The 27,519-nt window shown below is 41.4% G+C and overlaps 1 protein-coding gene across 1 annotated transcript in view; it reads right to left on the bottom strand.

The window, feature by feature from the left end:
- LOC110525562 (phospholipid phosphatase 4-like) overlaps window positions 1-27,519 on the bottom strand; it is a 143,132-nt gene that overhangs the window by 15,679 nt on the left and 99,934 nt on the right. The window contains exons 5-6 of the mRNA XM_036989719.1: window positions 7,164-7,227; window positions 6,704-6,828 (exon numbers count right to left, since the gene is read on the bottom strand). Coding sequence (XP_036845614.1) covers window positions 6,704-6,828; window positions 7,164-7,227 — 189 coding nt within the window. The remainder of the gene's footprint in view (window positions 1-6,703; window positions 6,829-7,163; window positions 7,228-27,519) is intronic.

Below are 27,519 nucleotides of genomic sequence, written 5' to 3'. Positions count from 1 at the left end.
CATATATTTATATGTACATATTCTTATTCAGTTGTTGTGAATAAGGTAGTTGTTGGTAGTTGTTGTTTTTAGATTACTTGTTAGATATTACTGCATGGTCAGAACTAGAAGCACAAGCATTTCGCTACACTCGCATAAACATCTGCTAACCATGTGTATGTGACCAATAAAATTTGATTTGATTTGATTCTGTTTTCACATGGAATTGCATAGCCTGTAGAAATGTTGTGCAACATGAGCTCATGGGCTCTCATGAAGTGTTTGATTTGATTTTTGAGTGATTAGAAAGACAATAGAGCATGGAGTACCAGGCAGTTAGCAAGTTTTGTAGGCTATTAATGACAATCAGCAGCATCAGAGCTTGGAGAAGTCTAATTACCATGACTAAACAGTCACATGGAATTTCACTTCCATCACGACTTGTGACCGCCGGTGTGGCGGAAATACGGTCACCGTAACAGCCCTATGTCATAACAGGTGTAAATCTATGGGTCAGGACAGTGTTATCCCAGACCTGCTGTTTTGGACTCTCTCTCTACCTCACATGCTGTCTCTATCTCTGAATGATCAGTTATGAAAGCCAACTGACATTTAGTCCTGAGGTGTTGAGCTGTTGCACCCTCTACAACCACTGTGATTATTATTATCTGATTATTATTATCTTAGCTGGTCATCTATGAACATTTTGGCCATGTTCTGTTATAATCTCCACCCAGCACAGCCAGAAGAGGACTGGCCACCCCTCAGAGAGCCTGGTTCTACTCTAGTGTTCTTCCTAGGTTCTGGCCAAACTAGGGAGTTTTTCCTAGCCACCATGCTTCTACATCTGCATTGCTTGCTGTTTGGGGTTTTAGGCTGGGTTTGTGTACAGCACTTTGTGACATCGGCTGATGTAAAAAGGGCTTTATAAATACATTTGATTGATTGATTGATTGTTATGATCATATTGTGCATATTGTCCGGGGGTGTCCTCGGAATGGGCCACAGTGTCTCCTGACCCCTCCTGTCTCAGCCTCCAGTATTTATGCTGCAGTAGTTTATGTGTTGGGGGGCTAGGGTCAGTTTGGTATATCTGGAGTACTTCTCCTGTCCTATTCGGTGTCCTGTGTGAATCTAAGTGTGCGTTCTCTAATTCTCTCCTTCTCTCTTTCTCTCTCTCGGAGGACCTGAGCCCTAGGACCATGCCCCAGGACTACCTGACATGATGACTCCTTGCTGTCCCCAGTCCACCTGGCTGTGCTGCTGCTCCAGTTTCAATTGTTCTGCCTTATTATTATTCGACCATGCTGGTCATTTATGAACATTTGAACATCTTGGCCATGTTCTGTTATAATCTCCACCCGGCACAGCCAGAAGAGGACTGGCCATCCCACATATGCTCTCTCTAATTCTCTCTTTCTTTCTCTCTCTCGGAGGACCTGAGCCCTAGGACCATGCCCCAGGAATACCTGACATGATGACTCCTTGCTGTCCCCAGTCCACCTGACTGTGCTGCTGCTCCAGTTTCAACTATTCTGCCTTATTATTATTCGACCATGCTGGTCATTTATGAACATTTGAACATCTTGACCATGTTTTGTTATAATCTCCACCCGGCACAGCCAGAAGAGGACTGGCCACCCCACATAGCCTGGTTCCTCTCTAGGTTTCTTCCTAGGTTTTGGCCTTTCTAGGGAGTTTTTCCTAGCCACCGTGCTTCTACACCTGCATTGCTTGCTGTTTGGGGTTTTAGGCTGGGTTTCTGTAGAGCACTTTGAGATATCAGCTGATGTACGAAGGGCTATATAAATACATTTGATTTGATTTGATTTGCATGTGTACGCATGTTATGTGTGTGGGATTATGTTGGGTGTGTGTATGTGTATGTTGGGGTGTCAGTGTAAGTATGTTTGTGTGTGTGTGCAGAGTCCAGTGTGTGTATATAGAGTCAGTGCAAGAGTGTTAGTGCAGGTTGTCCGGGTAGCTCTTTGATTAGCTATTTAGCAGTTTTGCTTAGCAGTCTTATGGCTTGGGGGTAGAGGCTGTTGAGGTTCCTGTTGGTTCTAGACTTGGTGCACTTGTACCGCTTGCGTAGCAGGGAAATCAGTCTGTGGCTTGGGTGGCTGGAGTCTTTGTTGGCCTTCCTCTGACACCGCCTGATATGGAGGTCCTGGATGGCAGTGAGCGTTCTCACCACCCTCTAAACGCCTAGACGGCCGGTGCCTTACATTTGCCGTACCAGGCGGTGATGCAGCCAGTCAATATGCCCTCAATTGTGTAGCTGTAGACCTTTTTGAGAGCCCATACCAAATATTTTCAGCCACCTAAGGGGCTGCTCCACTACAACCCCATCAATGTGGAAGGGAGGCGTGTTCGCCCCTTCGATCAGCTCGTTTGTCTTGCTGACATTGAGGGAGAGGTTGTTGTCCTGGCACCACACTGCCAGGTCTCTGGCCTCCTGCCTATAGGCTTCCTCCTACCAACGTTCTTTCATCATGAAACCTGATGATGATGTTGGAGTCGTGCACGACTACGCAGTCATTGGTGAACAGGGAGTACAGGAAGTGACTAAGCATAAACCCCTGAGGACCCCCCGTGTTGATGGTCAATGTGGCAGATGTGTTGTTGCCTAACCTCACCGACTGAGGGCAGCCCGTCAGGAAGTCCAGGATCCAGATGCAGAGGGAGGTGTTAAGTCCCAGGGTCCTGAGCTTGGTGATGAGTTTGGAGGGGACTATGGTGTAGAATGCTGAGCTGTAGTCAATGAATAGCATTCTTACATAGGTATTACGTTTGTCCAGGCGGCTGAGGGCAGTGTGGAGTGCAATGGAGATTGCATCATCTGTGGATCTGTTGGGGCGGTATGCAAATTGGAGTGGGCCTAAAGTTTCTGAGATGATGGAGTTGATGTGAGCAATGACCAGCCTTTCAAGGTACTTCATGGCTACAGACGTGAGTGCTACGGGTGTAGTCGTTTAGGCAGGTTACCTTCGTGTTCATGGGCTAAGAGACTATGGTGGTCTGCTTAAAACATGTTGGTATTACAAACTTAGACAGGGAGAGGTTGAAAATGTCAGTGAAGACACTTGCCAGTTGGTCAGCGCATGCTTGCAATACAAGTCCTGATTATCTGTCTGGCCCTCCGGCCTTGTGAATGTTGACCTGTTTAAAGGTCTTACTTTCTCACATCGGCTGTGGAGAGCGAGATCACACAGTCTTCCAGAACAGCTGGTGCGCTCATGCATGTTTCAGTGTTATTTGCCTCGAAGCGAGCATAGAAGTAGTTTAGCTCGTCTGGTAGGCTCGTGTCACTGGGCAGCTTTCAGTTGTGCTTCCCACTGCAGTCTGTAATGGTTTGTAACCCCTGCCACATCCAATGAGCGACAGAGCCGGTGTAGTACGATTAGATCTTAGTCCAAACACTTTTCCTGTTTGATGGTTCGTCGGAGGGAATAGCGGGATTTCTTATAAGCTTCCGGGTTAGTCCCGCTCCTTGAAAGCAGCAGCTCTACCCTTTAGCTCAGTAATCTACACCTAATACACACATAAGCAACGCAGCCAAATGAGGACGACTCTTTGTAGGTTCAGTCCAGGCCAGGATCGGCAAATCTAATAAGAACTCAGTAGCCAAATCAAGTACTCAAAACTCAATTTGAATAACAACTCCGTATATCTTCAGTACTGCTCAGAGTAATTACTAAATACAGTACCATGAGTGCCTCCGCAATAGAAACAACACTCACATTATCACTGTGAGACTGATGTTGACTGAGTCATAAGCGGTGTCCCAAATGACACCCTATTTCCTTTATAGTGCACTACCTTTAACCAGGGCCCATAGACCTAAGGTCAAAGGTAGTGCACTATGTAGGGAATAGGGGGCCATTTGGGATGTACCCAAAATTGACATTGATCCTGTCTCGAGGCATCCATAGGATGATTCGATACATGGAAGGAAAAACCCTTCCATTTTGTTTTGATTACTGTAATACAGCCTTGAGGTGTAATGAAATGTGTCCTTGTGACATTATGATATGTAGCCTACTGACAGAGCAAAGTTTGAGATTGACTCCATTAGTCGGATTGCACAGAATCACTGATCTAAAAATCCTCTTGCGTCCCAAATATCTACTCATTATGTGATCCTAGCAAACCGGGAACATTCCTAAAACATTAGCTAAGATTCCCATTAAGTTCTAGTTAGGGTTATATCTAAAATTAGGATAATGAACACCCCAAAAACATTCAAAGAACGTTCTTAAATGTTTTCCTAACGTTCACTAAAATGTTGTCCAGAACATCTGTCACAACCAACACAGAACATTCCCCAATCGTTATCATTAGCTTTTCAGGTAATGTAATCACACAAATTATCAGTAAAGTTTTCAGAATTTTCTGTCCCAACAAAATGTGAGAGCAATAGAAATGGTTCTGAGAAAACATTATAGGAATGTTCTGCTAATGTTGATGATGTTAATTAAAAACTTCTTAGGGCTGGGGGGCAGTATTGAGTAGCTTGGATGAATAAGTTGCCCAAAGTAAACGGCCTGCTCCTCAGTCTCAGTTGCTAATATATGCATGTTATTAGTAGTATTGGATAGAAAACAAAAGTTTCTAAAACTGTTTGAATGATGTCTGTGAGTATAACAGAACTCATATGGCAGGCAAAATCCTGAGGAGAAATCAAAACAGGAAGTGAGAAATCTGAGCTCTGTATGTATTCACCAGAGTCCCCAATGAAATCCTATTGAGATAGCACTGCCTAGGGGTTCCACTAGATGTCAACCATCAATAGGAATTTGAATGGGACTTCTACGGTGTTGTGGGAGTGAATGAGAGCAGAATCTATCAGGTGTCTGGCAGTGAGCCATTTTCTGATCACGCTTATTCCTCATGGTATCCACTTGCGTTCCATTGCTCATGAAGACACAAAGGAATACTCCGGTTGGAACTTTATTGAAGCTATACATTAAAAACATCCTAATGATTGATTCTGTACTTAGTTTGAAATGTTTCTTCGACCTGTAATATAACTTTTTGAAGTTTTTGTCCGATGTAACGCTGACCAGAATGAGCGTTTGGATATGTATACCAAACACGCTAACAAAAGAAGGTATTTGGACATAAATAACGGACATTATCGAACAAAACAAACATTTATTGTGGACCTGGGATTCCTGGGGTGCTTTCTGATGTAGATCATCAAAGGTAAGGGAGTATTTATCATGTAACTTCTTGTTTATGTTGACGCTATCATTGCGGCTATTGTGACTTTTACTTCTGAGCGCCGTCTCAGATTATTGCATGGGTTTCTCTTTCCGTAAAGTTTTTTTAAAATCTGACGGTTGCATTAAGGAGAGGTATATCTAAAATTCCATGTGTATAACTTGTATTATCATCTACATTTATGATGAGTATTTCTGTTGAATGATGTGGCTATGCAAAATCACTGGATGTTTATGGAACTAGTAAATGTAACGCGCCAATGTAAACTTATATTTGGATAAATATGAACTTTATATCAAACAAAACATACATGTATCGTGTAACATGAAGTCCTATGAGTGTCATCTGATGAAGATGATCAAAGGTTAGTGATTAATTGTATCTCTATTTGTGGTTTTTGTGACTCTGGCTGGAAAATCTTTGGCTGGAAAAATGGCTGTTTTTCTCTGGCTATGTGGTGACCTAACATAATCGTTTGTGGTGCTTTTGCTGTAAAGCATATTTGAAATTGGACACTGTGGTAAGATTAACAACAAGATTAGCTTTAAAATGGTATGAGATACATGTATGTTTGAGGAATTTTAATTATGAGATTTTTGATATTTTGAAATTGGCGCACTGCACTTTCACTGGCCGTTGTCATATCGCTCCCGTTAACGGGATTGCAGCCATAAGAAGTTAAATCACCCATAACAAGAAGCAGGGAATATTCCCACAATGCGCTCATAAAGCTATAGTGTGCCGTTATGACATGATGTTTTCAATAACGTTCCCCTAAACATTATTCAGCAAATCATCGTTGGATTCAAATAAATTGGTTCTGAGAAAACCCTGGTTAGGGTTTGAGTTAATATTAGGCTGATAATGTCCCACAAACATTCAAATGTTTTTGATCACCAAATATGTTTTTCTAAGAAAAAGTTACAGAAAGCTTAGATTCTGTCAAACATGTTATTGTTACATACCATGACTCTTACGGAGAGAGACAAAAGGCAACAGTCTGGTTTCAGTCACTGATAAGGTAGGACAGCCGTGGATTAGGGAGGAGTGAGGAATTTGTCCCGAGGTCAAGTCAGGTGAAGTGAGAAGTCCTATTACACACACATATACTTCCATTCCCATATTGGTTCTAGCATGAGGCAGGGCCATGACTACACCAGTGAGGGGAACCAATTAAGTTCCTGTCTAGCAGCAGAGATGTATTGGCTGTCTAGATTTGCAAAGAATTGACTCCTTCTAGTAGGAGGGTATAAATATATGTGCTTGTGTAATCATGTTTTTTGTCTTTGCAGCTGTTTGACACAGTGGGTGAATAACATTGGTATGAGCTTTTTACTAGTCGCCTGTTTGTTTAGAACCTAACACCAGTAAGATAACACTAACACATTAAAGAAACCACTGTTCAAAAGTGAATTGTATAATTCTGGGAACATATGAAAACTGATCCCTAAAACATACTGATCGACAGTGTTGTGGCTGCTGACTGACTGACACTCACAAGAAGAGTGGCTGCTTGGGAAACTCTTGCGTCCCTCTGACACCAGGTATGGTTCTCCGGTGCACAGCATCTTAACATTCACCTGTCCATCTGGGAAACAACGCTGGAAGTAGTCTGGCCTGGGTCTGCAGAGAAAAGGAAGTAGACATTTCAATCAATCGCTAAAGTTATGTCACCTAAAGTTAACTTTAAGTACATGTCAAGGCATTTAGTTAATTATTTAAATCACAACCAGACGTGATTGGGAGTCCCATAGGCAGTCATTGTAAAGAAGAATTTGTTCATAACTGACTTGCATAGTTAAATAACGGTTAAATAAAAATTAAATAAATAAAATTAAGTGCCACACCACATAACTGAATGGTGAATGCCAATTTAAATAAGGTACTCATTGATAAATAATTCAACCTTGCCCAAGCAGTTTTTGAGTCTAGTTGGTGTACTGCAATGACGTATTTACCTGCCAACGATCAACTTGATAGTGTTTGTGAAGACTCCATTCAAGGCTAGAGCCAGTGAGACAGCTACAGGACATAGAAAGAACCAGAGACGGAAACAAGTTTTACAGAGACACAGAGTAAAACACAACACAGCAAAATGATTGATCAACCGGGGGTGACACAGCACTTACAACCTCAACAATAAACCTGAGTCAGAGGGCACGCATGTATCTATTACAGATGAATGATATCTGAGATCCATTTTTGAGATCCATTGTACTGTTTTCTTTGCAACTCTGGTAGAGATTCTGGATCCAGTTATTCTGCATTTGATGTAGTAATAAAACTGAACATTAAAGGGATATGTTTTTTTAACCTTTATTTAACTAGAATAAAACAAATTCTTATTTTCAATGACAGCCTAGGAACAGGGGGTTAACTGCCTTGTTCAGGGGCAGAACGACCTTTTTACCTTGTCTGCTCAGGGATTCAATTTTGCAACCTTCCAGTTACTAGTCCAACGCTCTAACCACTAGGCTACCTGCTGCCCCAGGATTCTGGGTCCTGGAGATAGCAGAGGTGACTGGAAGGATAGCAAACTAATAGAGTAATTACAGTTGAAGTCGAAAGTTTACATACACTCAGGTTGGATTCATTAAAACTTGTTTTTCAACCACTCCACAAATGTCTTATTAACAAACTATAGTTTTGGCAAGTCGGTTAGGACATCTACTTTCTGCATGACACAAGTAATTTTTCCAACAATTGTTTACAGACAGATTATTTCACTTACAATTCACTGTATTACAATTCCAGTGGGTCAGAGGTTTACATACACTAAATTGACTGAGCCTTTAAACTGCTTGAAAATTCCAGAAAATTATGTCATGGCTTTAGAAGCTTCTGATAAGCTAATTGACATAATTTGAGTCAATTGGAGCTGTACCTGTGGATATATTTCAAGGCCTACCCTCAATGCCTCTTGCTTGACATCATGGGAAAATCAAAAGAAATCAGCCAAGACCTCAGAAAAAATATTGTAGGTTCATGCTTGTGAGCATTTTCCAAATGCCTGAAGGTACCACATTTATCTGTACAAAATAGTATGCAAGTATAAACACAGTTATACCAGTTATACCAGCAGTTATACCACTCAGGAAGGAGACGCGTTCTGTCTCCTAGAGATGAACGTACTTTGGTTCGAAAAGTGAAAATCAATCCCAGAACAACAGCAAAGGAGCTTCTGAAGATGCTGGAGGAAACAGGTACAAAAGTGTCTATATCCACAGTAAAACGAGTCCTATATCAACCTAACCTGAAAGGTTCTGGCAAAATGCCTTAAGGACAACAAAGTCAGGGTATTGGAGTGGCCTTCACAAAGCCTTGACGACCTCAATCCTATAGAACATTTGTGGGCAGAACTTAAAAAGCGTGTGTGAGCAAGGAGGCCTTACAACCCTGACTCAGTTACACCTGCTCTGTCAGGAGGAATGGGCCCAAATTTACCCATCTTATTGTGGGAAACTTGTGGAAGGCTACCCAAAACATTTGACCCAAGTTAAACAATTTAAAGGCAATGCTACCAAATACTAATTGCGTGTATGTAAAATTCTGACCCACTGGGAATGTGATGAAAGAAATACAAGCTGAAATAAATCATTCTCTCAACTATTATTCTGACATTTAACATTATTAAAATAAAGTGGTGATCCTAACTGACCTAAGACAGGGACTTTTCCGCGGATTAAATGTCAGGAATTGTGAAAAACAGAGTTTAAATGTATTTGGCTAAGGTGTATGTAAACTTCCAACTTCAACTGTATGTAAACTGGACACTATGTATCTGGAGGCTGCATTTATTGTAGCTGGGGATTTTAACAAAGCAAATTTGAGAACAAGGCTACCTAAATTCTACCAGCATATTGATTGCATGACATGCAGGGCAAATACTCTCGACCACTGCTACTCCAACTTCCGCGATGCATAAAAAGCCCTCCTGCACCCTCCCTGCGGCAAATCCGACCATGCCATCTTGTTTGTTCCGTCTTATAGGCAGACACTCAAACAGTATGTACCAGTGACAAGAACCATTCAACGCTGGTCGACCAATCAGAAGCCACGCTTCAACTTTATATATATACATGTAAATTTTTTCACTTTGTTTGTGGTGTGTTACCTTATGACATTAGATCAATGTTAGCTGCCAACTTGGCTCTTATCTTAAATATTTAACTTCTGTGTTTGGAGACATTGGATCAGCATTCTTGTCGTGTCTCCTGTTTGTTCCTTTTTTGTAGGGAAGCTAATGATCCATCATGTATGACATTACTGGGAGTGTGTAAACGTATTTTTTATTAGCATAGGATTTTTGTATGTTCTCTAGTTATGTTCTTGAAAATGTATCAATTTACCAATTTGGCCACTTGGAGGCCACTACATTTAGGCAACTCGTGAGGGACACCTTGGTGACTTCAAACTAAATTTCATGAAGCTCGCTCATTCTTGAAGTTATCAGTCTGAAACTTTGCACATACGCTGTTGCCCTCTTGTGGACATCATCCTATCTGAATGTATGGCTTTTCTTCTTCATGTCAAAGGTGATGCAACACAAATAAAAATAGAAAACATATGTTTTTTTGTTTGTTTTACCGTTTACCAGATCTATTGTGTTATGTTCTCCTACATTCATTTCACATTTGTACAAATTTCAAAGTGTTTCGTTTCAAATAATATCAAGAATATGCATTTCCTTGCTTCAGGTCCTGGGCTACAGGCAGAAATTGAAAAGAAGGGTGTGATCCATATTAACAACTTCTCTCGTGGTGCCCCAAATTGCTAATGAGTTGATTGTTACATGATTAATTTAATCGGTAACAATTAAACATAGTTAGTTGATTCGATAAATAAAAGTAATCAGATTAATAATGAAAGCAAAGTCACGACAGTAACTTGAATTCTAAATAAATCACTGACAGTGTCACCAATAAAGCACCCCCACCCCACACCATCACACCTCCTCCACCATGCTTAATGGTGGGAACCACACATCCGGAGATCATCCGGTCACCTACTCTGCTTCCCACAAAGACACGATGGTTGGATCCAAAAATCTCAAATTTGGACTGATCAGACCAAAGGACAGATTTCCATTGCTCATGTTTTTTGGCCCAAGCAAGTCTCTTCTTATTATTGGTGTCCTTTAGTAGGGGTTTCTTTGCAGCAATTCGACCATGAAGGCCTGATTCACGCAGTCTCCTCTGAGAAGTTGATGTTGAGATGTGTCTGTTACTTGAAATCAGTGCAGCATTTATTTGGGCTGCAATCTGAGGTGCACGTAACACTAATGGACTTATCCTCTGCAGCAGAGGCAACTCTGGGTTTTCCTTTCCTGTAGCAGTCCTTATGAGACCCAGTTTCGTCATAGCGCTTGGTCGTTTTTGCGACTGCACTTGAAGAAACTTCAAGTTCTTGACATTTAACGACATTTAGCAAAATGCATAGCACTCAGAATTAAAAGGGTTTTTACCAGATATTGTTCATCCTGATCAGACAGGTTTTTTACATGGACGATACATTGGAGATATACGACAACTACTAGAAATAATAGAACATCATGAAACATATAAGAAGCCAGGAATGGTATTTATAGCGGATTTAGAAAAGGCAGTAGATAAAGTAAGACTGAATTTTGTTTATAAATGCCTGGATTTTTTCAATTGCGGTAATTCTCTTATAAAATAGGTAAAATAATGTATAGCAACCCCAGGTTGGAATAAAAATAGCATAAATAGTTAAGTATACCAGTTTCATTTGAGTACCAGGATGTTGACAACTGTGCCATACAGATTGCAAAATATTTGGGAAGAGATTTTTGATGTACTGATTCCGTGGTACGCAAGATTCAAGACTTCGTGCTTTTCAGCAAAAATTATTATATAGAATACTTGCCACCAACAAAATGTTGAATATTTGGGACGTAAAATCATCGAAGCGCTGCAGATTTTTATGTGAGGACACAGAATCAATAGACCATTATTTTGGTTTTGCCCTCAGGTAGCCTGTTTTCCGGTCTCAGGTTCAGGAATGGCTGAAAATGCACAGCATTGATCTAAAATTGACCCTAGAAATAGTACTGTTAGGAGATCTGGAGAGACCGGGTCAGTCAATTACTAATATACTAATACTCTTAGTAAAATTATTTATCTTCAACTGTCAATCTGTGTATTCTATTTGATTATATAGATTGAAATTGCACTTTAAACATCACAGCATAGTTGAAAGATATGTATTTCGTAGAAACTCGAAGTGGGTGGCCAGCAGAGATATATGGGATGGGCTGAGGGAAACTGAGGGTTGGGATGTGGAATTGGAGAAAAGTGGGAGAGGAGCTGCTGTGTGAGAGATAGAATGATGGTCAAAGAGAAGAGTAAAAAAAAGTCTAAATAAAACATAATAAAAAGTACATTTGAATGACACTAAGTGGCAGTGTTTTTTACAACTAATATTGATTTGCCTGATGCTGGTGCCGTGCTGGTGTTTGTACACATGCATATACACACACTCTCATTCAAATAAACACATACAATACACACATACATGTAATAGTGCCAGAATGCACATACACATATACAGTTGGCATTGCTGTTATGATTTTAGTTGTCCTTGATGTTCTTTGTTTTAAATTTATTTTTTATTGTTTTTTAATTTTACATTCTTGTTTGCTGTTTTCTTCTGTCTTTTCCTTTTTTCTCTTTAGTTCATTGTCTTGGTTGTTGGTGCATTGAGGGGTTCTTGGGGGTGGGGAATGGAATTAATTGTATTTTTTATTTTTCTTCCTGGGGGGGACTGTGGGAGGGGTCTCGAGTGGTTGAGAGGCAGCTATTGGGGAACTGTGGGGGGGATCTTGGAGGGTTCGGGTTCACGTTTTTTGGCCTGGTGGTAGATCGGTCAACAGGGCATTGAGCAGGGCATTGACCCTGGATGCTTCTTTGTGTCGCTCTGAATGGGAATCTGTTGGATAACTGGTATGATGTTGTTAAGCGGCTTCACTGCAAGTATATTGTATGTTTTGAATATTCAATAAATAATAAAAAAAAATTAAAAAAACACTGGCCAATTTTCTGTGCAGGTATAGCATTAATAGTGTATCTTTAAAACCTATTTGGGCTAGGTGGGACGCTAGCGGCACACCTGGCCAACATCCAGTGAAATTGCAGAGAGTGAAATTCAAAATACAAAATTGGTAAAACTAAACATTCATGAAAATACAAGTGTCTTAACTTCTTGTTAATCCAGCCGCTTTGTCAGATTTCAAAAAGGCTTAACGGCGAAAGCACATCATGTGATTATCTGAAGACAGCGTCGCACATAAAAAAGCATTACAAACATTTTCCAAACAAGCAGAGAATGTCAAAATTAGCGATAAAATAAATCACTTACCTTCGAAGAACTTCCTCTGTTTGGAATCACAAAGGTCCCAGTTACATAAGAAATGGTCATTTTGTTTCCCTCGTTCAAAATGCATACAAATTAATCCCGAAAGTTACAAATAAACTTTGTCCAATCAATCTTCAGGTACCCTAACATGTAAATAAATAATACAATTTAAGACGGAGAATAGTATGTTCATGGACATAAATTAGGAGGAGTGCGCGCCCTCACCGATGTGCGCAACAGTACAGCCAAAATTGGAGCCACTTAGAAAAACTACAAAATCTAGCTAATTTTTCAGAAAACAAGCTTGAAACTCTTTCTAAAGACTGTTGACATCTGCTGGTAGCCCTAGGAACTGCAATCTGGGAGGTATTCCTTTGATTTCCCCATAGACAGGCCATTTAAATGGAGTCACCTCCAAAAACAAAAATTACGGATGGATTCTCCTCGGATTTTCGCCTGCTGTATAAGTTACAGTGCCTTGCGAAAGTATTCGGCCCCCTTGAACTTTGCGACCTTTTGCCACATTTGAGGCTTCAAACATAAAGATATAAAACTGTATTTTTTTATGAAGAATCAACAACAAGTGGGACACAATCATGAAGTGGAACGACATTTATTGGATATTTCAAACTTTTTTAACAAATCAAAAACTGAAAAATTGGGCGTGCAAAATTATTCAGCCCCTTTACTTTCAGTGCAGCAAACTCTCTCCAGAAGTTCAGTGAGGATCTCTGAATGATCCAATGTTGACCTAATAACTTGACTAATGATGATAAATACAATCCACCTGTGTGTAATCAAGTCTCTGTATAAATGCACCTGCACTGTGATAGTCTCTGAGGTCCGTCAAAAGCGCAGAGAGCATCATGAAGAACAAGGAACACACCAGGCAGGTCCGAGATACTGTTGTGAAGAAGTTTAAAGCCGGATTTGGATACAAAAAGATTTCCCAAGCTTTAAACATCTCAAGGAGCACTGTGCAAGCGATAATATTGAAATGGAAGGAGTATCAGACCACTGCAAATCTACCAAGACCTGGCCGTCCCTCTAAACTTTCAGCTCATACAAGGAGAAGACTGATCAGAGATGCAGCCAAGAGGCCCATGATCACTCTAGATGAACTGCAGAGATCTACAGCTGAGGTGGGAGACTCTGTCCATAGGACAACAATCAGTCGTATATTGCACAAATCTGGCCTTTGGAAGAGTGGCAAGAAGAAAGACATTTCTTAAAGATATCCATAAAAAGTGTTGTTTAAAGTTTGGCACAAGCCACCTGGGAGACACACCAAACATGTGGAAGAAGGTGCTCTGGTCAGATGAAACCAAAATTGAACTTTTTGGCAACAATGCAAAACGTTATGTTTGGCGTAAAAGCAACACAGCGCATCACCTTGAACACACCATCCCCACTGTCAAACATGGTGGTGGCAGCATCATGGTTTGGGCCTGCTTTTCTTCAGCAGGGACAGGGAAGATGGTTAAAATTGATGGGAAGATGGATGGAGCCAAATATAGGACCATTTTGGAAGAAAACCTGATGGAGTCTGCAAAAGACCTGAGACTGGGACGGAGATTTGTCTTCCAACAAGACAATGATCCAAAACATAAAGCAAAATCTACAATGGAATGGTTCAAAAATAAACATATCCAGGTGTTAGAATGGCCAAGTCAAAGTCCAGACCTGAATCCAATCGAGAATCTGTGGAAAGAACTGAAAACTGCTGTTCACAAATGCTCTCCATCCAACCTCACTGAGCTCGAGCTGTTTTGCAAGGAGGAATGGGAAAAAAATTCAGTCTCTCGATGTGCAAAACTGATAGAGACATACCCCAAGCGACTTACAGCTGTAATCGCAGCAAAAGGTGGCGCTACAAAGTATTAACTTAAGGGGGCTGAATAATTTTGCACGCCCAATTTTTCAGTTTTTGATTTGTTAAAAAAGTTTGAAATATCCAATAAATCTCGTTCCACTTCATGATTGTGTCCCACTTGTTGTTGATTCTTCACAAAAAAATACAGTTTTATATCTTTATGTTTGAAGCCTGAAATGTGGCAAAAGGTCGAAAAGTTCAAGGGCGCCAAATACTTTCACAAGGCACTGTACGTTATACTCACAGACATCCTTTTAACAGTTTTGGAAACTTTAGAGTTTTTACTATCCAATACTACAATAATTATATGCATATCCTAGCTTCTGAGCCTGAGTAACAGGGAGTTTACTTTGGGCACTTCATTCATCCAAATTTCCGAATACTGCCCCCTATCCCTAAGAGGTTTAACACATTTAATCTAGCACTGTATTCTACAGTACACAGAAAATTCTCCAGTGGTGATTGTAACAATTTTCCAGAGACTATATAGGTCCACACTTTTCCGAGTTAACACTTTGCTAAGCACTTATGCTGCTACCCTTTTTCAGTGTTAACAAATGAACACCTGCAGTGTTACAGTCATTTATGTGCCTTTTGAGTGAATTGTATAGTTACCAGCCATGACTATGTTTGTTAGTGACAGCGACATGATTGTAGCAAGGCTGTCTTCATGGCTGCCCTACTTCATTGCACATCCAAATAAAATATTGGAATAATGGTCAATTTATGTAACAGAGATTTGGAATACATTTAACTGAGACAGGAATGGGCATACATTATAAAATACCCGAAATACCAATGTATCAAAGTAAAATATAAGAAACTTGTGCAAAATCTTACATTTCATTACAATACATGTATTGTAAAAACACAAAATCTAATTTGAAAGTAGCCGGCCAAACGGAAACTTCTTACTCACTAAGATATGTTTTTTACCCGTTACCTATCTTTGCTGAACGCATTGTCAGTCTGGACAAGTGCATCTGCTAAATGACCAAAACATTTATGTAAATGTAAAAAGGAACAACTGCAAAGCACGCTGGGTATTGTCATTGGCCTTGTTTCTGGGCAGAGCTCATTAGAGTAATACTCAGCATGCTTTGCAATTGTTAGTTTTTACATCTACATTTATATTTAGTTCATTTTGCAGGCACTCTTATCACGTCAGGCTTTTGATTCCAATGTAGGGGGCCACATAAATGTGAACAGCTAAAATGAAATGGTATAGACAAGTATTTTGAAAAGTATCATGTTACAAAATACATTGGAGTGTAGTACAGCCCAGTCTAATAAAACATACAAAAAGCTCAGATGTAATTTAAACATATATTTCAAATACACGTAACAGAAATACTGCCCATCTCTGCTGACAGAAAGACACAAAACAGCGCCCCTCTGTTTCAGTATGTGTAGACCATGTATCTGATTTTGTCTGGACAAAAACAGTATGGCATGTCATACTAATTCTGTCTCTACAGCATCAGATACATGTGCTACATATTGTAAGACAGACGGGCACTGTTTCATCAGCAGAAAGGAAGAGGCGAAACGAGAGGGCTTACTCTCACCACAATCTGTCCAGAATAAGTCCAATACGTTTCTATGGCCATAAATTATGCAGACCTTAACTTGTTGCCTGTATTCCCACCTTTGGGAAAATGACTCCCAATGTTGAAGCAGAGACATGAGCATCTTGTCATTATTCAGATCTCTCGTTTCAGCCACTTGCGAATTGGAAAATAAAGTTGGCTGTTGCACAGTGCATCGTTCGGATGCTGGCTTCCCCTAAAGTAAATTGATGTTCTGACAAAATTATATAATTACTCCTGTCTAAATAAAATAATTTGAAATACTTCACCACATAGTATCACTTAGCCAAAGCGGATCATTAGCTTTAAAAAAACAACAACCTATGGATTGTTTCAAATCACAAGTGTGTAGGCCTATTTGGGAAGTGAAAAATTTGGGCAACATGTGGCAATAGGCCTAGCTGAATACTGAGTTGCGGCTGTCAGTGAAAAGTATCTAAGATATGTGTGAAGATAATGTGTCTTGAGTATAATTAAAAATGTTGAGACAAGAAGAAATGGGAGGGGTGTGTGGCGAAGATCTGACCGTTTTTTCTCTCCAGAATGCATGCACTCAGTTCTCCAGAATGATCTCAGCTGTCTCCCGTCAATTCTTGCCCATTCATTGTTTCATTGTGTGAATTGTTTGCCCTTTGATAGTTTATTTTGATAAATTCCCCATTACATATGTCACCAGTAGGCCTAGGAAATGTACCGTTAATCCAGTCTTTTGGTTGCATACATTTCTGTTAATGCATCTATTAACCATTGTGTGGCATTCGTGTTTTTCTTATTCACCCAATGTTTGCGGGTCTGATACAGCCATAGCAATTTACATAAAAATACTTAGATGTTGACTTATATCAATTACAAGCAATATTGATAGCATATATGGTTAATATTTGCCATTTACCTCTATTAGATCATACTTCCGGCGCCTACAGAGATGGCCACGTCGCTTCACGTTCCTGGTAAACTATGCAGTATTTTGTTTTTTTATGAGTTATTTCTTACATTGTTACCCCAGGAAATCTTAGGTTTTATTACATACAGTTGGGAGGAACTATTGGATATAAGAGCAACGTTACCTTACCAACATTACGACCAGGAATAAGACTTTCCCGAAGCAGATCCTTTGTTTGGTCCACCACCCAGGACAATGGATCGGATCCCAGTCGGTGATCCAAAACAACGGCGCCGCAGAACGGGCAGATGAAGCGGTCCTCTGGTCAGGCTCCGTGGACAGGCACATCGGGCACCGCTCCCGAGCATACTACTCGCCAATGTCCAGTCTCTTGACAACAAGGTAAACGAAATCCAAGCAAGGGTTGCCTTCCAGAGAGACATCAGAGACTGTAGTGTTCTTTGTTTACCGGAAACATGGCTCACTCGAGACACGCTACCGGAGACGGTACAGCCACCTGGTTTCTTCACACATCGCGCCAACAGAAACAAGCATCTCTCTGGTAAGAAGAAGGGCGGGGGTGTATGCCTTATGATTAACGAGACGAGGCGTCATCATAACAACATACAGGAACTCAAGTACTTTTGTTCACCTGACCTAGAATTCCTTACAATCAAATGCCGACCGCATTATCTACCAAGATAATTTTCTTCGATCATAATCACAGTCGTGTGTATTCCCTCCCACGGCGGCCTAGAAAGAACTTCATTTGACTCTATGTAAACTGGAAATCACATATCCCGAGGCAGTCTTTATTGTAGCTGTGGATTTTACCAAGGCTAATCTGAAAACAAGGCTCCCTAAATTTTATCAGCATATCGATTGCGCGACCCGGGCTGGCAAAACCCTGGATCGTTGTTATTCTAACTTCCACGATGCATATAAAGCCCTCCCCCACCCATCTGTCGGAAAAGCTGACCACGACTCCATTTTGTTACTCCCAGCCTATAGACAGAAACTAAAACAGGAAGCATCCGTGCTCAGGTCTGTCCAACGCTGGTCCGACCAATCGGATTCCACGCTTCAAGATTGCTTCCATCATGTGGACTGGGAAATGTTCCTCATAGCTTTGAACAACAACATTGATGAATACGCTGATTCGGTGAGCGAGTTTATTAGCAAGTGCATCGGTGATGTTATACCCACAGCATCTATTAGAACATTTCCCAACCAGAAACAGTGGATTGATGGCAGCATTAGCGCAAAACTGAAAGCGCGAACCACTGCTTTTAATCAGGGCAAGGTGACCGGAAATACAAACAGTTTAGCTATTCCCTCCGCAAGGCAATCAAACAAGCTAAGCGTCAGTATAGAGTAGAGTCGGAATTCAACGGCTCAGACACAAGAGGTATGTGGCAGGGTCTACAGTCAATCATGGACTACAAAAGAAAAACCAACCCCGTCGCATACCACGATGTCTGGCTCCCAGACAAATTAAACAACTTCTTTGCTCACTTTGAGGACAATACAGTGCCACTGACACGGCCCGCTACCAAAACCTGCGGGCTCTCCTTCACTGCAGCCAACGTGAGTAAAACATTTAAACGTGTTAACCCTCGCAAGGCAGCAGGCCTAGACAGCATCCCCAGCTGCGTCCTCGGAGCATGCGCAGACCAGCTGGCTTGTGTGTTTACGGACATATTCAATCAATCCTTATCCCAGTCTGCTGTTCCCAAATGCTTCAAGAGGGCCACCATTGTTCCTGCTCCCAAGAAAACTAAGGCAACTGAGCTAAATTTACTACCGCCCGTAGCACTCACTTCCGTCATCATGAAGTGCTTTGAGAGACTAGTAAAGGATCATATCACCTCCATCCTACCTGACACCCTAGACCCACTCCAATTTGCTTTCCTGACGGGCCGCCCCCAGGTGGTGAGGGTAGGTAACATCTCCACCCCACTGATCCTCAATACTGGGGCCCCACAAGGGTGCATTCTCAGCCCTCTCCTGTACTCCCTGTTCACCCATGACTGCGTGGCCATGCTCACCTCCAACTCAATCATCAAGTTTGCGGACGACACTACAGTGGTAGGCTTGATTACCAACAACGACGAGGCAGCCTACAGGGAGGAGGTGAGGGCCCTCGGAGTGTGGTGTCAGGAAAATAACCTCACACTCAATGTCAACAAAACAAAGGAGATGACCGTGGACTTCAGGAAACAGCAGAGGGAGCAGCCCCCTATCCACATCGACGGGACAGTAATGGAGAAGGTGGGAAGTTTTAAGTTCCTCGGCATACACATCACGGACAAACTGAAATGGTCCACCCACACAGACAGCGTGGTGAAGAAGGCGCAGCAGCGCCTCTTCAACCTCAGGAGACTGAAGAAATTTGGCTTGTCACCAAAAACACTCACAAACCTTTACAGATGCACAATCGAGAGCATTCTGTCGGGCTGTATCACCACCTGGTACGGCAATTGCTCCGCCAACAACCGCAAGGCTCTTGAGGGTAGTGAGGTCTGCACAATGCAAACTACCTGCCCTCCAGGACACCTACACCACCGGATGTCACAGGAAGGCCAAAAAGGTCATCGAGGACAACAATCACCCGAGCCACTGCCTGTTCACCACGCTATCATCCAGAAGGCGAGGTCAGTACAGGTGCAACAAAGCGGGGACAGAGAGACTGAAAATCAGCTTCTATCTCAAGGCCATCAGACTGTTAAACAGCCATCACTAACATTGAGGGGCTGCTGCCAACACACTGACTCAAATCTCTAGCCACTTTAATAATGGAAAAATGTACGTAATAAATGTATCACTAGCCACTTTAAACAATGCCACATTATATAATGTTTACATACCCTACATTACTTATCTCATATATGTATACTGTACTCTATACCATCTACTGCATCTTGCCTATACCGTTCGGCCGTCACTCATTCGTATATATTTATGTACATATTCTTATTCATTCTTTTACACTTGTGTGTATAAGGTAGTTGTTGTGAAATTGTTAGGTTAGATGACTTGTTAGATATTGCTGCATGGTCGGAACTAGAAAGACAAGCATTTCGCTACACACGCATTAACATCTGCTAACCACGTGTATGTGACAAATAAAATTTGATTTGATTCATCAATAAAAGCGCTATTTGTTTTTTGGATACAATGTGAATTTTGAAAACATAAATCTATTATAATGAAGATATGGGTGGACTAAATCATGTTAATCTTGAACAAATCTAAACTCAACAAGGTTTTCATCAGTATTAATGTTTATAGCTTTGAACTGAACAAATTGGATGACAAATTTTACATGCAGTATTTTATGGAAATGATAAATAGCCACATTGCACACATATTAGGGCCGGTCTACACACCACAAGAGGGAATGAGTTTTACTGTCTGTGTGTTGCAAATGTATTTCTTGCACTTGCTGCATGTGTCCTGTGTCTTCGTGTCCTTCCTGGGTCCACACACATCGCAGTGCTTCTTCTTGTTGCTACCGGCTGCAATCTATGCATGGAATATTCCACGCATATGATGAAGTAGCATAGAATGATGAAAACACTTAGTTCAGGAATTTTACTTACATCTCACTCACTCACTCACTCACTCACTCACTCACTCACTCACTCACATATATAGTTACAGCAGGCCAAGTTAGGAGAGTCAGACACACACACACACATGCAACAACATCACTCACACTTACTTCCGGTATTGGAGTTGTTGGTTCCGTGGGTCGGGTGGATGGGGTACCAACATCCTCCTCCTGAATCCTCCTTATGATGGCTGCAGAAGCTGGGATCCTTTGAATATTTTATCTTCTCTGGATTTGAGGTCTTGCCCAGCTCCTCGAGAAGCTCCTCTGGAGCTTCCCTCTGTTTAATCTTGGTGCAACGCCATCCAGATGAAAAACGCGTTGTACGCACAGATGTCCAAGATGTTGAAGAATATCACCAGTGGCTACTTTAGGGTTCTTCCTTTGCAACTGTAGACAGTCACCAGCTTGTCTAAATTGTCCATTCCTCCTTTTGTGGCATTGTAATCCATTCTGATTTCTGGTTTTTGATGTTCCTGGCCACAGATTCTCCCATTCCTATGCAGCATACTCATGAGTACCACATTTTTGGCTTTGTTAGGCAAGTAGGACACTAGGGAGGTGTTGGCCGCGAACACAACCTTAGTAGAATTGATTGGCATGTTCTGTGTATTCAACAGCTGAGGTGGGAGCTCTGGTTTCTTTTTCCCTACCATCGTCAGCTTCCTCTTGAGGAGCTCCCGTCCCAGCTTGTGCGAAGTAAAAAAGCTATCGCATGTGATGTTGTTGCAACGGAGTCCCTGTGTCATGTCCAGGACAACCAGCATCCCTTGGTTCTTTTCAGGGGCTCCACCATCTGGCTTCCTTGTATACACTTGCAAGTTCCACACATATGATAAAGCAGCATCACAGGCAGCCCAGATCTTGATTCCATATTTTGCGGGTTTAGACGGTATGTACTGCCTGAAGTGGCAGCGGCCCCTAAATGGCATAAGCTGCTCATCAACAGTAATTTTGGGCCCAGGGTTGTAAAACAGGGGAAGGCTGTCCACCCACTTGTCCCACAGTGACTTTATAGACGCTAGCTTGTATCTCTGCCGCCGAGCTGGTCTGGGGTCTCAGTTATCGAAGTGGTACATCCTGGAAATAATGTTGAAGTTTTCCAAAAACATTGTTGCACAGAAAAGTTCTCTGCCAGTCTGCATCCCACAAGGATTGGATCTGAAAACACCAGCAAGGATAAGAATCCAAAAGTATGCATGTAAATGAGTTTGGTCCATCTCCTTCCATCTCTCTCCAAAAACATGTCTTCCCTCTAAATTAGTGCAGTCCAGAATGATTTTCTGGATGGTGTCTGGGATGAACAGTTCAAAAGAAGGCTTTATGTTCTGCACATGAGTAAATGCCATCTGCGTTGGCCTTGGTTGCATCACATTGGCAGCCATGCAGGGTGGCTCATTCCTTGGCCAAGAAGACCATTCAATTTCACAATTTTTTGACATTCATATTTTTCTTCCTGCAGACTGCTGATGAGCTGGTTGCTGACAGGCTGGTCCTGGGGCTGGCTGCTGACAGGCTGGTTCTGGGGCTGACTGAGGGTCAATCTCATCCTCTTTGTCCAACTCACTGTCAGACTTCGAATTGACAGAGACATGATCCTCATATTCGGAAAATTCTTCATCTTCCAAAGTGGAAGATGTTCCTTCCACACTAGCTTTATTTCTAAGGCCTTCTGAATAGAGATCATTTTTTGCCATACTGATTGATTGTGGTAAGGAGCCACACATGCAAAGATATTTATTTGTTTTGTCCCTCCCCCAATTTGCACCTGGCTGGGGTAGAGTGTGGGAAAATACAGATTGTTGTTGTTGTTTTGAGAAGTACGTTTTGGTTAATTTCATAACCATCTTTTTGGGGGGGAGGCGTCTTTTGTTTATAGTGCTCAATGTGAACAATGAGCATATGTCTGGTTTCTCTGTCCTGATTGTCACGTTCTGACCTTTATTTCTGTTGTTTTTGTCATTATTTAGTATGGTCAGGGCGTGAGTTGGGGTGGGCAGTCTATGTTTGTTTTTCCATGATTTTGAGATTTCTATGTTTCGGCCTAGTATGGTTCACAATCAGAGGCAGGTGTCATTAGTTGTCTCTGATTGAGAATCATACTTAGGTAGCCTGGGTTGCACTGTTTGTTTGTGGGTGAATGTCTATGTTAGTTGCTTGTGTCAGCACAGGTCTCATTTATAGCTTCACGGTCGTTATTGGTTTTTTATTGTTTTTGTATTCAGTGTTCAGTACTTTCTTTAATTAAATATTCATCATGAACACATACCAAGCCGCATTTTGGTCCTCCGATCCTTCTCGCCTCTCCTCTTCAGATGAAGAGGAAGACCATGACACTGATAATGTTGAGGGAGCACACGTGCCTGAGCATGCATTGTAGGAAAAAAAATGTAAGAAAGTGCCAATTTGGGATGTCTGATTTCTTATTTTCTTAACCTGTTGAATCTAGGGGTCATTTTTTTTATTTTTAGAAAAATAACGTTCCCAAAGTAAACGTGCTATTTTTCAGGACCAGAGAATACAATATGCATATAATTGATTTCTTATTTTCTTAACTCACCACGTTCACAGCTCATCAGTTGAGCTTCGCAATAAAAAAATATTCACCTCACACAGTAACATGCTGACCAGACTGCCATCGTGCACATGTTGGTTTTTGTCCACCCATACCTTACGCAATCAGGACACACATTTTGAAATATCAAAACGAGCTCCGAACCAACTATATTAATTTGAGGACAGATCGAAAATCATTAAACATGTATGGCAATTTAGCTAGCTAGCTAGCTAATTTGTCCCGGGATTAAAACATGGGGTTGTTATTTTACCTGAAATGTACAAGGTCCTCTATTCCGACAATCAAAAGGGTAAACCGAGTATGTTTTTAGCAATCTCTCCGCCTTCAGGCTTCTTCTTCTTTGGACTTTAAATGACAGTTGTCAACCAACTTTAGGGTGCATTACCACTACCAACTGGACTGGGTGTGGACGTCAGTTCATCTTTCAATCACCCACGTGGGTATATGCTCCTACAAACCAATGAGTAGATTGGAGAGGCGGGACTTGCAGAGAGGTGGGACTTGCAGCGCGTCAAGCGTCACAAATAGAACCAAGTTCTATTTTTAGAGCCTGCCTATGCAGACGCTCATTGACGCATGAACAGTGAGGTTGTAATGATTGAATAACATGCATGTGGATATTTATTTTGCAACACGAGCGCACAGGAGAGGTGTGGTCAGCATGTAAGTCAACGATGTCTGTTTATCATGATCTGATGATCCTGTATGTCCAGTGGGAACATTAAAACAGCTGTCTGTCCCGAGCTCACTGGCAGGAAACTCTGAGGGCCCGGGAATTGGCTAGTTGATATAATGTTACGCTTCACTAGTGATAGCTCAAGACAAATAGAACGGAAGGCAGACAAGCAGAGTAGAGAGAATAATGCGATTGAAAGAACCTGAATTTTCATCAGGATATGTTCTACTGTTTTTATCTGTCAGCTTTAGGCCTATGTATTCTACTTAGTTAGCAATTAATGTTATAAACCTACTGCTGCGTTGGCCTTTAGGCTATCTTTGAGTTCCATGCGCTCATTTCTTTAGCAACAATGGATCACGGTGTATCAATTTGTCCATATGTGTCCGAGGCTCGTGCTCTCGCATTAGTTGAATTTGGAAAATGTAATATTTTTTTTTATTCATATTTTTATGATTAACCTCATGACATTGATTTTGAGAAAGGAAAATGTTATTATTTTAATCAAACTGTTCCACACGCAGGTAGGTAGAAATGTTTGGATAAATTGTAAGCTTCCCCAAACTTGAAACTCAGGAGCCAACTTACTATAACACCCATTAAAAAACATTGTGTACAGGCAAGCACACATAGGAGGTCCCGTGAAAAAAATGTGTCCATTGATTAGTTCTGGCGCCAGCCCTGGGTTGTTGCATTTCTTCTCTTTCAGTCCTGTTGCATCCACCAAGTGAGTGCCTAACATGCTGGCCATCCGTCTCCGCATGTGCATCCATGTGCGACATCGTACACATGTTGAGTTTGTCTATCCCTACCAGATGCGATCTGGATGCGCAGGTTGAAATATGAAAACAAACTCTGAAGTAATTATTCTGTATTACTTTGGTGGCATGACGATGTGATAAGACTCCTTTTCTTGCCGGCATTTTCAGTGGCCATGTTGAAAATGATTCTGATTCTTCTGATTTCACTGCGATTGAGCAGTGGTAACATGGGTAAGTACCTTATATCATATTGTAGAATAGTGATATTATTGCCAGGACAGGAGTATAATTTATGAAATACAAATTGTAGACTATCAGCTTTACACATCTAGGCATTCGCCTCTCACAGACTCCCATATGCCTTTAGTATACATGACGACAGGCTGTAACTGATTACTAGAAATAGCCAGCGTCTTTCACCTTACAACCAAACTACTCTGTTATGAGTCATAAATTATGCATTTCCTGAACAAAAGTCAAGGAAAAAAAGATAATACTCATTCGATCACAATTTAAAAATAAACAATATTTTATGCGTGCTTTTCTAAACAGATGCCACCTGCTAAGACAGAAGTTGGTCGTCTTTGTATTAAATTAATAAGGTGCAGACACGGAGGAGGTTGTTATTGGTGCATCCCGTAAATGTGATAAGGGAGCATGGGCAATATTATCACCTTGTCCAGGAACTACTACTTCATGGTGCTCGACATCACCAATACTTCCAGATGAGTGAAGAAGATATGGAGACTTCTGTCTTTTGTTGGCCCAGACCTCACCAAGCAGACGACCAACTACAGGACCCTCAATAGAGCCAAAGCAAAGACTAACTGTAACTCTAAGGTCAATTATTGGAAAAGGTTGTATTGTGTTAGCAGGTGCATGGAGAAAAGCAGTATACTACAGTGTAAAGAAACTCCAGCACACTGGTGATCATGATGCTCCACAGATGTAGGCCTATTTTCCATTGCATCTAGGGAGCAGCAACATCACCATGTGCTGGAGTGTCTTCTCATTATACTCAAGGTAAGTAAGACACATTGTTCTTTGTTAAGTCTTTAATATATAAATATTCAAGGTGACATGAACAGCCATGTCAAGGCATGGTGCACCTGTTGTAGGTGACACGAACAGCTACAGCAAGGCACGATGCACCAGTTGTTGGTGAGATGAACAGCAAGGCTTGTAAAAAGAATGGCATGTCCCCCCAATTATAATATCCACTAAATAGTAAAAAAAAACAGTTAAAATAAAGTTAAATACAAGCTGCAAATATAACTGCAACAACAAAAAAAAGTGCATTCATAAAAAGTTGGTTTCACTTTAAAACTTTCACAGGGCCTTCTAAAACAACATAGGCCTACATATATGCAGGAATGGGATCTTCCTTTTAAGAGGGGATTATCGATGTAACTCTGAGTCTGTCTCAGCTCTCTAGAGAGAATGTACTGAAACCTTCATCCCAGCTATGTGCTGGAAACCTAGGTTCTGGTGAGTATTGATCCTTGGGCTCATCGTACATGATTGGCTGTGGTCCACCTCTTCCGTGCGGTGTAATTGCTGGCCGTGGTGGTGGCAGTGGTGTTGCCTGCTGGTAATCCCAGTTGTGTTGGAGACCTACAGTTGAAGTCGGAAGTTTACATACACCTTAGCCAAATACATTTAAACTCAGTTTTTCACAATTCCTGACATTTAATCCAAGTAAAAATTCCCTGTTTTAGGTCAGTTAGGATCACCACTTTATTTTAAGAATGTGAAATGTCAGAATAACAGTAGAGAGAATAATTTATTTCAGCTTTTATTTATTTCATCACATTCCCAGTGGGTCAGAATTTTATATACACTCAATTAGTATTTGGTAGCATTGCCTTTCAATTGTTTAACTGAGGTCAAACATTTAGGGTAGCCTTCCACAAGCTTCCCACAATAAGTTGGGTGACTTTTGGCCCATTCCTCCTGACAGAGCTGGTGTAACTGAGTCAGGGTTGTAAAGGCCTCCTTGCTCGCACACACTTTTTCAGTTCTGCCCACAAATTCTCTATAGGATTGAGGTCAGGGCTTTGTGATGGTCACTCCAATACCTTGACATTGCTGTCCTTAAGCCATTTTGCCAAAACTTTGGAAGTATGCTTGGGGTCATTGTTCATTTGGAAGAACCATTTGGATCAAGCTTTAACTTCCTGACTGATGTCTTGAGATGTTGCTTCAATATATCCACATAATTTTCCAGTCTCATGATGCCATCTATTTTGTGAAGAGCACCAGTCCCTTCTGCAGCAAACACCCCACAACATGATGCTGCCAGCCCCGTGCTTCACGGTTGGGATGGTGTTCTTCGGCTTGCAAGCCGGCCCCTTTCTCCTCCAAACATAACAATGGTCATTATGGCCAAACAGTTCTATTTTTGTTTCATCAGACCAGAGGACATTTCTCCAAAAAGTACAATCTTTGTCCCCATGTGCAGTTGCAAACCATAGTCTGGCTTTTCTATGGCAGTTTTGGAGCAGTGGCTTCTTCCTTGCTGAGCGGCCTTTCAGGTTATGTCGATATAGGACTCGTTTTACTGTGGATATAGATACTTTTGTACCTGTTTCCTCCAGAATCTTCACAAGGTCCTTGTTCTGGGATTGATTTGCACTTTTCGCACCAAAGTACATTCATCTCTACAAGACAGAATGCGTCTCCTTCCTGAGCGGTATGACAGCTGTGCGGTCCCATGGTGTTTATACTTGCGTACTATTGTTTGTTCAGATGAACGTGGTACCTTTTTCTTTGTTTTTGGAAATTGCTCCCAAGGATGAACCCATACTACATGTTTTTTCTGAGGTCTTGGCTGAGTTTTTATTTTTATTTTCCCATTATGTCAAGCAAAGAGGCACTGAGTTTGAAGGTAGGCCTTGAAATACATCCACAGGTACACTGCCAATTGACTCAAAGTATGTTAATTAGCCTATCAGAAGCTTCCAAAGC

This window comes from Oncorhynchus mykiss, chromosome 1 (assembly GCF_013265735.2).
Source record: "Oncorhynchus mykiss isolate Arlee chromosome 1, USDA_OmykA_1.1, whole genome shotgun sequence".
Classification (NCBI taxonomy): domain Eukaryota; kingdom Metazoa; phylum Chordata; class Actinopteri; order Salmoniformes; family Salmonidae; genus Oncorhynchus; species Oncorhynchus mykiss.
Note: the sequence above shows the minus strand (reverse complement) of the source record. Positions and strands in the feature narration are given on the sequence as shown.